This window comes from Phalaenopsis equestris, unplaced genomic scaffold, assembly GCF_001263595.1.
Source record: "Phalaenopsis equestris unplaced genomic scaffold, ASM126359v1 Scaffold235074, whole genome shotgun sequence".
In the NCBI taxonomy this organism is placed as follows: Eukaryota; Viridiplantae; Streptophyta; class Magnoliopsida; order Asparagales; family Orchidaceae; genus Phalaenopsis; species Phalaenopsis equestris.
Genome location: NW_018252963.1, coordinates 93,194 through 105,378, shown reverse-complemented (window position 1 = coordinate 105,378; position 12,185 = coordinate 93,194). Strand labels below are relative to the sequence as shown.

Sequence of the window (12,185 nt, the reverse complement as noted above, 5' to 3'; positions counted from 1 at the left end):
TTTGTATTTACATATCTAGCACCTAAACATTGATATTTATATGCATACAACTCAAATCTTTAATATCACATCAAAATACCACCATCGCCATCTTTTTAAAGGTAAGATACTCCTTTTCGTGCATAGGCTAATGACACCAAGGTGTTACAAGTGTAAAAATAAGGTGTTACAAGAAGGTGTTACAAGTGTAAAAATCAAACTTTGGGTGTTAGATATGTAAATACATAAGAATTGTGTGGTATGCATGTAAAATTGCCTTAATAAAACTACAGATACTAACACTTCTACTGGCTATGGGCAGCTACTGCAATCTAGACCTGGAGGTTATGCTGTAGATGGTCGTGCAGGAGTTGGCAGTGAAAGTGTGCCAGGACACATTGGATTGCCTATTGCAAGGGGATATAGTCCTTTGGAGGATCCAGCTTTACTTAGAAGGGATGCTGCGTTAGGAATCAAGCCTAGCCTCACAGATATTGAGCGGCCTGAAGCATTTAGAAAATCTGAGGGGCTATTGTTGGATGAATCCAATGTCCTATCTGTTGATGGTTTGCCAAGAGATTGCACAAGAAGAGAAGTAGCTCGTATCCTTGCTTTTGGCATTGTTTTTTTTTCTTTGACTGTTAAATAAGCATTACTTGAAGTTATGTTTAAGTTAATTCCTTATCTTTCTGAAAGATCTGTTCCGACCTTTTGTTGGTTTCAAGGAAATTAGAGTTATTCACAAGGAGCCTAGACATGTAAGTACAAGACAAATTTTTTTCTTAATGCTATCATATTTTTTGTTCAATGATGCTTCAGTGATGGATGCAGCACTTTAACTACTTTTTTCTTTGTCCGTACGTCTTTAAAAGTATCTGTTTCTGATTTTTTTTTCTTTTTAATATCATTGATTGTACTTAAATGTCAAGTATCATTTAAGTTATGTTTGTGCTTAGTTTGTTTAGAAGATCTCAAATGGTAAGAATATAGTTTTGATTGATTTCTCGTTACTGTATTTTGCCATCACTCTGAGGCATGTTACTGAAAAGGAAATCGTGCTTTATTAATTGTCTTGTCTTGTTTTATATTAAATCTTATATTTGCAAGTTAAATAATTTCGTTCCTCACAACTTATTGAATCTAAAATTGTTATGCAAAAGCCTGCAATGTTTTTCTAGGCCACAGTGACTCAGTTATCTATTTGTGTTATGAAAGATTTTATTTATCTCATAAAGAATTACACTAACAAGTGTCCGAAAAAAAATAAATGTTAACAGTCAACTTTCCAAGTTTTTGGCTGCTTACATCTACTATCATATGCAGTTGGTTGAAAAGTATTTTGTCAATAAGTTGCCATTCAATAATAATATTCATGCTGACCAAACGTTAAGGATTATGTCATGAGCTTATTCACTTTTGACTTCATTTTGCATTATGACAGGTTATTTTGTAAGCGAACTGTACTAATCAAATATTCCCCTCATTGAGAACCATAAATTGATGTTTGACTTTTAAGATGTGCCATTAGATGCATTGGCAAATTTCGCTAAATTTGTCTCTTCAATACATTTCATGGTTTTTAAAGCTTCATTTTGCAAATGTATTCTTAAAATAATTTTATGATAAATTTGAGCCACGGTTACTTATAAGCCACTGTTATAAAATTGATCTGGTGGTTATTTTCTTAGCCACCAAAAATAATGGCAAAGTATACTCCCTACTTTGATCAACTGTATGTAATGAAAAAGGTTGATCCTCTAAAAAAACGTTCTGTCGAGATGTGACTGAGATGAAAATAAAGTTGTGAGAATTAATTCTAATTTCGTTAATTAAGGAAATTAGAATTAATTGATAAATCCCTTAAATTAAGGAAATTAGAATAAATTTGTAATCCCTTAAATTAAGGGAATTAGTTAAATAGTTTCCTAGTTTTTCTCCTTTTAATCTCTTATATAATACCTTGTATGATCAATTCAAAGAATAAAGAGAAATACATATTATTTCTTTGATTTCCCACATGGTATCAGAGCGCAGGCTCAAACCCTAGAGGACACCGCCTGTTGCCGTCATTCGATCCTTCCGGTTAGGGTCGGCTCTCTTCGATCTGCCGTCCATTCTCTCCACTTCGTCCGATAGGAGCAGCACGTTGCCGCTTCGCTTCGTCCGAGAGGAGCAGCACGTTGTCACGAGGAAGATCGTTTTTTGCCGCTAATCACGCAGATCTGCGTTCTGCAATCTTTGCCATTGAAGTACTTTGCGCTGCTTGCCGCTGTGTGGTCGCTGCAGAGCTTGCGATCTTTTTCCGTTGTTTGCCGCTGCAATCCTGTGCCGCAGATCTCGCGATCTTTGCCGCTGTTTGGATTCTTTTTATACGCTACCTTAATTGTTGCGATTCTTTTATCCACTGCAGGTTTATTCTAGCCTTAAATGCTGCAAATTTTTCTTCTCCACCATGTCAATGTCCGAAACCACTATCTCCAACTACTCCAACTATTCTGAAGAATACAATACTGTTCAGAAACTTCTGAAGAATACAATGTTGTTCAGAAAATTGGAGAGTTGCAGAAAATTCGGGCATCCAACAGGTTCAATGGGAATAACTATCTCAAATGGTCTCAAATTGTCCGCACATACCTAAAAGGCAAAGGGAGGATTAATCACCTACTTGGAACCGGACCAGAAAAATGGGGTCCAGCCTCTACAGCATGGGAAGAAGAGCCCATGATTATGTCCTAGCTATGGGATTCTATGGACCCAACGATCAGTGACGCTTGCATGTTCTTGAACACCGCAAAGGAAATCTGAGATTATATCAATCGCATGTACTCGAAAGCCCACCGCACATACTTGAAAGCCCGCGATGCTGTCCTTGTGTATGAAATCAAGGAAAAAACTAGAGCAATCAAACAAGGAGATAAATCTATCACAGAGTATGAAACAAGGAGACAAATCTGTCACAGAGTATGCAACTCTGTTGCAAAATCTTTGGCAGGAACTGGATCACTATCGAATAATTGAGATGAAATGTCCTGATGATGCTGCCACTTTGAAGAAGTTCATTGAGAAGGATCGGATATATGATTTTTTGGCAGGATTGAATCCTGAATTTTATCATGTTAGAATCCAAATCCTCGGCAAAGAGGATACACCGTCTCTAGAAGAGACAATCTCATTAATCTGAGCAGAAGAAAGTCGGAGGAGTGTCATGCTAGAACCACATACTATGGATGGGTCAGCCTTAGCAGCAAACATAAATCAGGAGAAGTCAAAGAACGATAACCAAGGGAAGGAGAATAAAAACAATCTTTGGTGTACTTATTGCAAGAAACTGAGGCATACAAGGGAAAAGTGTTGGAAGTTAAATGGTAAACCTCCAAGCCGAGAATGGGGCAATCGTGGGGAGAAACAAAGCAATATGGCAGAGCAACCCAATATTGAGGAAAAATCAACAATAGGAGGATTCAGCATTCAACAGTGAAGAAGTTGAAAAGTTGAGAAGCTTGTTAGGATCTCTTGAGAAGCCTTCTGGAGCATGTTTGATAGCTCTTTCAGGTAAAACTGTTTGCATGAATGTCTTAGACAAATTATATACCAACTCTTAGATCATTGAATCCGGTGCTACTGATCATATGACCCCCACACCTCACAACTCTTTCATTCCTATCCCCCCTGTCCAAGTAATAGAAAAATTATCATGGTCAATGGCCCTTTAGCTACCGTTGCAGGGATTGGTGATATACACATCACACCTAGCCTTATCCTGAAAAACGTTCTCCATGTACCCAAACTATCAACAAGCCTTATGTTCATTCAAAAATTGCATCATGATCTCAAATGTTATGCTATTTTTTTTCCTTCTTATTGTGTTTTTCAAGAACAGGACTCGGGGAGGAGGATTGGACTTGCTAAGGAAAGGAGCGGTCTTTACCACCTTGAATCATTCCAGAAAAGCAAGAGCAATTTGTCATTATCTTTCCTTAGTTCCTCAAACAAAGATGTCATTTGGTTGTATCACTTACGTTTTCATTTGGTTGTATCACTTACGTCTTGGTCATCCCTCTTTTAGGGTTCTAAATATAATATTTCCTCATTTATTTCAAGGATTAAATATTTCTGAGTTTCATTGTGACATTTGTGAATTGGCAAAACATACTCATGTATCTTTTCCTATTAGCAATAAAAGAAGTTCTCATCCTTTTCATCTGATTCATAGTGACATACGGGGTCCTTCCACTATATCTAATGTTTTTGGGGCTCGTTGGTTTGTTCTCTTAATTGATGATTGCACTCAGGTTACATGGCCCTTTCTTCTTAAACAAAGATCTGATGTTAGCACAGTTATACCTAACTTTCATTCAATGGTTCAAAATCAATTTGGGGTCAAAATAAAAGGCTTTAGGACATACAATGCTAGAGATTACTTCAAGGGGATTCAACAGTGAAGAAATTGAGAAATTGAGAAAATCATTGGGATCTCTTGAGAAGCTTTTTGGAGCATGTTCGATAGCTCTTTTAGGTAAAACTATTTGCATGAATGTCTTAGATAAATTATATACCAACTCTTGGATCATTGACTCTGGTGCTACTGACCATATGACTCCCACATCTCAACTCTTCCAGTCCTATACCCCCTGTCCATGTAATAGAAAAATTATCATGACCAATGACTCTTTAGCTACCGTTGCAGGGATTGGTAATATACATAGCACACCTAGCCTTATCCTGAAAAACGTTCTCCATGTACCCAAACTGTCAACAAGCCTTGTGTTCATTCAAAAATTGACTCATGATCTCAAATGTTATGCTGTTTTTTTTTCTTCTTATTGTGTTTTTCAGGAACAGGACTCGGGGAGGAGGATTGGACTTGCTCAGGAAAGGAGCGGTCTTTACCACCTTGAACCATCCCAAAAAATCAAGAGCAATTTGTCCTCATCTTTCTTTAGTTCCTCAAACAAAGATGTCATTTGGCTATATCACTTACGTCTTGGTCATCCCTCTTTTAGGGTTCTAACTATAATGTTTCCTCATTTATTTCAAGAATTAAATAATTCTAAGTTTCATTGTGATATTTGTGAATTGGCAAAACATACCCTTGTATATTTCCTATTAGCAATAAAAGTTCTCATCATTTTCATCTGATTCATAGTGACATATGAGGTCCTTCCACTATACCTAATGTTTCTGGGGCTCACTAGTTTGTATCCTTAATTGATGATTGCACCCGGGTTACATGACTCTTCCTTCTTAAACAAAAATCTGATGTTAGCACAGTTATACCTAACTTCCATTCAATGGTTCAAAATCAATTTGGGGTCAAAATAAAAGGATTTAGGACAGAGACATTTAGGACAGACAATGCTAGAGATTACTTCAATCAAATTCTTTCACCTTATTTTCAATCACAGGGAATTATCCATGACTCATCATGTGTGGACACACCCCAACAAAATGGGGTAGCTGAAAGAAAGAATGGGCATTTACTCAACACCACCCGAGCCTTGCTCTTTCAAGGGAATGTTCCTAAGTCCTATTGGGGAGAAACCGTTCTTACTGTCACACACATGATCAATAGACTTCCCTCCCGTGTGTTAGAAAACAATAGCCCCATAGAGGTCCTAAATAACTTCTACCCTCACTTCAGAACCTCAAATGGCCTCACTCCCAGGGTATTTGGGTGTACTGCCTTTGTTCACGTCCACAAACAACATAGAGGGAAGCTAGATCCCAGAGCCATCAAATGTGTTTTCCTAGGTTACTCTTCCACTCAAAAGGGATATAATTGTTACAATCTCTCTACCAGAAAATTTTACATCTCTACAGATGTCACTTTCACAGAAAATATATCCTTTTTTTCCAAGTCCTCTCTTCAGGGGGAGATTTTCATGATGGAAGATAGTACTTGTGAGCCCTTTGAACCACTTAAAACCCTTGATCTGCCACATGTGCCAGCCCGTGTTGTTGAACCTAGATCAAACTCTCCTACTATTCCAGCTGAACCCGAGTCCTCTGAACCAATCACATCTTAGTCACTTGATCCTGAACCCTTATCATCTCCTACTCCAACCAGTGTCACTAATGATTTTCCGAGATTTCCTCAGGTGTATTCAAGGAGAAAGGCCATTCCTGAACTGACACAAGTCCAAGAATCCAATCCACTCTATCCACTATCTCACTATGTATCTCTCAAGCGCCTATCACCAGCCCACAAAAGATTCATTGTGAGTTTGAACAACATTATCATTCCTAACAATGTGTCTGAGTCATCTGAAAATTATTCCTGCAACAAAACTTTCTGCCTATGAAAGAGGAAATGAGTGCTTTAGAAAAGAATCCCATGGGAGGGTCCTATGAAGCTCTACTGTGACAACAAGTCTTCCATTAATATAGCTCATAATCCTATAATGTCTTCCATTAATATAGCTCATAATCCTATACAACATGATAGGACAAAGCATATTGAGATTGATAGACATTTCATCAAAGAAAAACTGGAGGAAGGGTTAGTGTGTATGTCCTATGTTCAATTAGCCGATGTTCTAACAAAGATGCTGAACAGTTCAAGTTTTCATGATCTTGTATCCAAGCTGGGAATGGAAGACATCTATTCCTCAGCTTGAGGGGGAGTGTCGAGATGTGACTGAGATGGAAATAAAGTTGTGAGAGTTAATTCTAATTTTCTTAATTAAGGAAATTAAAATTAATTGGTAAATCCCTTAAATTAAGGAAATTAGAATAAATTTGTAATCCCTTAAATTAAGGGAATTCGTTAAATAGTTTCCTAGTTTTTCTCCTTTTAATCTCCTATATAATACCTTGTATGATCAATTCAAAGAATAAAGAGAAATACAGATTATTTCTTTGATTTTCCACACGTTCCAATGCTTACTTATGGATTCATGAGAAAATTTTCTGGTCTTTACCGGTCTCTGAAAATAAATTTCCTCAGTATTTGCGATTAAATTGACATACCATGTCATCCTGAATATTTCTTATCAACCGTATCAATCAAAATGTCTATTCAATTTTAAAGCTGGTTCCCATGGTTTGGTGAAGTCTTTGCTGGGTCAGCGGGGTTACGCTTTTAACTGTTTTAATGTACTTGAAGCTAGTGGTAATAAGGCATCTCAATTGCATGGAGGAAATTAAGGATGGGGGATAGCAGTGAACAAGAATGGGTTGGGTTGGGCGGTTTGGGTTGGAAAGGTGGGCTTCTTCCTCAGTCATGCATCACCTATTTCCTAAAAGCTATTCCGAATTCGTAGAATTGTTTCTTCTAATCCTAAATTTTACTTTTTTAGTTTTACAATCATTGGAATCATGGAGCATGGGGTCACTAACATTAACTGTTCATACTTCACTCCAACTGGCATGGTTTTTATTCCAAAAGCAATATGTATCCTACAGTCCAAATCATATTGTACTAAAACTTTTTCCTTGAGCAGATTCGACCAAATATATACAACTAAGTATTGACATGTATTTGGCATTTATTATAACACTTCATAACATGTGTGCATGCTCAACAACATTAATATATCGAAGTGCATAATGATTACAGTATATTACCATTGCCCTTGCTCCAATTCCAACTATTTGAGACTTGCTTTTTGAATATTCATTCTTCATTTTTATCCGTGTTTTATGAGGTTATAATTTATTATGCACAAATCTTCTTTTGCCAAATTTTTATCCATGTTACTCTCACTTCAGCCCCCCTTTCTAACTAATGATGCAACATTAATTTGTCTAATCTCATTAGTGCGAAGTCTACCACGTTATTTCATATTTGTGTATATTCTACCGTTTGATACTTGGCCTATCTTCTAAGTCTATTTATTACTTATCTTTGATAGATTATACTCCATGGCCCCTAACATAAGCATTTGTCAAACTATCTTTTAATTTTGGCCTCAATTATGATCGTGGTGTAATACTAATATTAAAAGAACTTCAATGATTAAAGGATGTATACAATGACTGAGCTTGTATTGTTCTGTACATGCTTAAGCAGATACTTATCTAGTTTATTTGGCAAAAAAAGCTAGTGGTAACACCTTATTTTAATGTAATTTTTACATGAATCTGTTTTAAGTTTTTCATCAATGATCCCTTGTTTTTTTTTTAAGTTTATGCACTATTTATGTTTCTGTATCCTGGAATTTCATTCTTATCCGATAGTCATTGAATGTTTACTTCTTTTTCATTTTTCTTCTTTCTTCAGATCTACAAATTATTTGAGAACTAGGTTTTTTTTTTTATTTTGCAAGGAAAGTATTAAAGAAATAAAGAAATACAAAAGCATCAGGGAGGGTGATTAGTTTATAGTAAACCGATGACACAGGGTAACTATCATTTCTCTCACCCGAGGTTTAGCTAACTATTGCTTAATTCATTGAGATTCGATAAAATATCAAATAATTTCCCCATGATATTTTTTTTTTCATATAAATCTGCTACTTTAATATTAAAATAAAAAAATTTTCCTTAACAAATATGATAGAAAAAGAAAATTTATTTAATATTTTACCAAATAAAAACCATATAAGCTCTTCAATCTCTAATTAACATATAGAAGATCTTTAAGTTGTTTCACGCATGAAAGCAGCAAAGAATATAAATGATTTGTTTAAGTTGTTTCATGCATGAAAGCAATAAAAAATGTAACGGATCACCACATGTGAGTTTGGTAGGGGTGAGCATTCGGTCTGTTTGGATGAATTGGTTTTAAAATTAGTCAAACCGATTATAACCAAAATCCATAATCCAGAAAACCGAACCAATGTAAATTTAGATAAAAAACTGAATTTAGTGAACTGAAATTTAATTCAGTTTAAATGGTTTGGTTATTAAAAAAACAAAATTTAATAGTTTTTTCAAATTTGGCTAAGAACAAACATTACGAATCACATATATTATTCACATAATATCAATTTGATTTAATGAATCCTCTAATTATTTCAACTAAATACTATATATAATAAATTTTTTAATTTTTTTAGTTTATTCCACATGAACTTAAAATATAATAAAAATTTTTAATAAAATTTTGATTTTTCAGTTTGTTCGAGACAATTAAAACCAAATGAAAAGCTGAAAATCAAATATTGAAGTTTTAAAAGCTGAAAACCGAAATTCAATTATGAAACCGAACTGAGTTGAACCAACCAAATTTGATCGGTTCGGTTCTGTTTTTTGATTTTGACCGAAAAATGCACACCCGGTATTGTCTAGATTTGTATGCAAATTTTCTGGTAGAATATTAATTACTCTTTCCATGATGTTTTTATTGCAAAAGATTCATTTTAATATTAAATTAATAGAAATGTAATTGAAAGGAGCTGCATGGTATTTTTTCAAATCTTAGCAGACTAATAATTAACTAAATCTACATGGCAGTTAATCATAATAATCCGATAAAAAATCTGTTTTTTGGAAGTCACTGGTTAGAGAAGATAATTCTGATTGGATGGTGCTTATTGATACTAACGAGTGTTTTGGTGGTTATCTAATAATTTTTGGCACAACTAATTATTATTTTGGTCCATGCAGAATGGTAAAAAATATTTTAGTCCCAGAATTTATTAGCTAGCGGGAGTTAAGTTTTGGCACAACTAATTAGTTCATGTCTGGTTCAGTTGAGAAGATATAACCAAGGCTTTATAGTCATAGGTCCTTCCACTTTTTGGTACAACTAATTATTTTTACCTGTCTGATATGATATGAAAATTCCATTAAAATCCTACTAAGTCCTTGCCGTAGTCTTCATTTGAATATAAAATTCTTCTGTTATTCTTTTAACTCTTAAAAACTAAATAATTCCAGTTAAGTCATAATGCTCAATTTCAAACATGCAGGTTGGAGATAAGGGTCATGTGCTCTGCTTTGTTGAATTTGATGATGCCAAATGCGCTCACACTGCACTTCAAGCTCTTCGAGGTTCAGTTTTAACATTGAAATCCTAATCTATGAATAATTTATGCGCGCTGATTCCTCTGGCCGTGCTAATTTAAATAGACTTCGTGCTAAAGAAAGTCTTGGCTCCATATTTTGCAGGCTATAAATTTGATGACAAGAAAGCGGATACACCGGTACTGAAGATACAATTCGCTAAATTTCCTCTTCCTCGTGGTGATTAGAAACATGGAATTGCACTGTGTAGGATTTCATAGATCCAATGGTATGTTTTAACTAGCATTATGGCACTGAGTCTATGGAGGTCATTCATCAGGCATGATAGAAAATGTCTTATTTTATCAGCTTTGTATCTCTGTTGAAGAAGTTAAATATTTCCTAATTGGGGATATGGCATTGATATGTCTGCTTGGTGTCTATTAATTGGTAGTTTGGAAGTGCAAGCCTTCAGGATTATGAGTGTTTTGGTGCATTTATGGTAATGAACTGGTATGAGGTGAAGAGTGCTGGATATTTGGATTGATTGGGATTTTGTTTCTGTTTTGATTCTATTATGTTTTATTGGCTAAAGCAAAGTCTTGGTACCGGATATATGTGGAGTGTCTATTGGCTACCAAAAAGGTTTTAGCAACTATGAAGCTTGAAGTATTATTAAAATTAGGGGGATTTTATATGCCAATGATTTTAAAAATTGGTCCTGAGAACCAATCCTTCAAATGATTCGGTTCAAGCTCACGGTAGCTTTTGCCTAAAATCGGGATTGAATCAAGTTGAATCGGTCTAATTTTTAAAGAACTGGCCGGTTCAAATACTATTTAATTTTTCATTTTATCTTGATCGGGATTGGTAAAAACAAAATATTTAAATTGAAAATGGAGAAAATATATTTTCTTAGAATTTTGATTTTGAATATTATTCAGAATATGTGAAATTATTTGAAATTAAAATATTAATTATTTAATTGATAAAAATGATATTATTATATTATTTAAATTATATTAAATATTTTTTTTATTCAATTCAATTCTGTTTGAATCATTGAATTTTGAGTCTCTCATGTTTGATATCTAATTAGATTTTCACAATCACATATATACATTTATTTATTTATATTTATTGGTCTTTTTTAACACTTAGACTTTTATATATAGTATTTAAATCTCTAAATCACATTAAGTATATAATTAGTGTTAATTTATTTATTATAAAATATATTTTTGTATTTTTAACTTTGATGTGATTTTGATAAAAATATTATATACACTGTTGAATCTGAATCTGTCTTATGAATAACACCAAGGAAATAATGTAAAATAAGAGAGAGAGTGCACAATAAAAAATGGTTTTATTGAGAATGAATGGTAAACACTTTGGTGTCAAAATTATCCCCTATTCAGGTAAGGAGATTTCAAATGTACAATTGCTTGCTTACCTCATCCCCGAGGGTGTTACATGATATTTTACGTATAAAATAAATGTGATATGGCTTGACCACCTTATATTTCGGCTGGTTTAGATTGGTAGTCCTTGGATCTCCAAGGTCTTCTTCATCTGCTATGTTGAGTGGGGCAGTCAGTCGGCTTTTGTTGTCTTTGATCGTTCGGGCCTTCACTTGATTGACTTGAGTTAGTTGGTCAGCTATTTTGGTTTGGGTATAGACTGCCGACCTCAAAATGAAGCGCTCCTATTTTTGGGAGGAGTTTAAGTTATTTCTGCAACCTTCAGACGATGTGTCCTTGGGCCTTGCCTCTGTGGGTCGTCCTTCACTACTCTTTTGTCTTTTAGGGCCTGTTTGGCGCAGCTGCAGATTCTCAACTTTTCAGCTGCAGCTGCGCGGCCCCTGGAAGCAGCTGTAGGGAAGCAGCTGTGGGAAAGTTGACTGTCTGTTTGGTGCAGCTGTGTGAAAAATATTGTGAGCCAGCTGTTAATGTAAAAATGACCAATCTGCCCCTGTCTGTTAAACTGTTTAAAATATTTCGATTTATTTTTATAAATCTGGGCTTAATATACATCAAGTTTATAAAAAATATTATTATTTTACTTAATTAAATGAACTAAATAGTTTTCAACATTCATTTTATACATTTAAAAAAAAAAGTGATTTGGAGCACAAATGAATAGGTTTAAAATTTTTCTTCATCTATATATCAAAGTATATGAATATTAATTCATCTCTACAAATAAAAATTTACAAACATATTTTATAAGCATAAAATGTAAAATACATATATGCACCTTAAGCCACTAAGAAGTCGTTCTTTCTTACATAAAGACGTAGGAACTCATACAGTTTC

The 12,185-nt window shown here is 34.5% G+C and overlaps 1 protein-coding gene across 1 annotated transcript in view; it reads left to right on the top strand.

Annotated features, from left to right (window-relative positions):
- The window catches only part of LOC110039073 (nuclear speckle RNA-binding protein A-like), a 55,927-nt gene extending 45,445 nt beyond the window's left edge, over positions 1-10,482 (top strand). The window contains exons 5-8 of the mRNA XM_020744020.1: positions 302-581; positions 676-737; positions 9,834-9,915; positions 10,033-10,482. Coding sequence (XP_020599679.1) covers positions 302-581; positions 676-737; positions 9,834-9,915; positions 10,033-10,115 — 507 coding nt within the window. The 3' untranslated portion in view covers positions 10,116-10,482. The remainder of the gene's footprint in view (positions 1-301; positions 582-675; positions 738-9,833; positions 9,916-10,032) is intronic.
- The last annotated feature ends 1,703 nt before the right edge of the window (positions 10,483-12,185 follow it).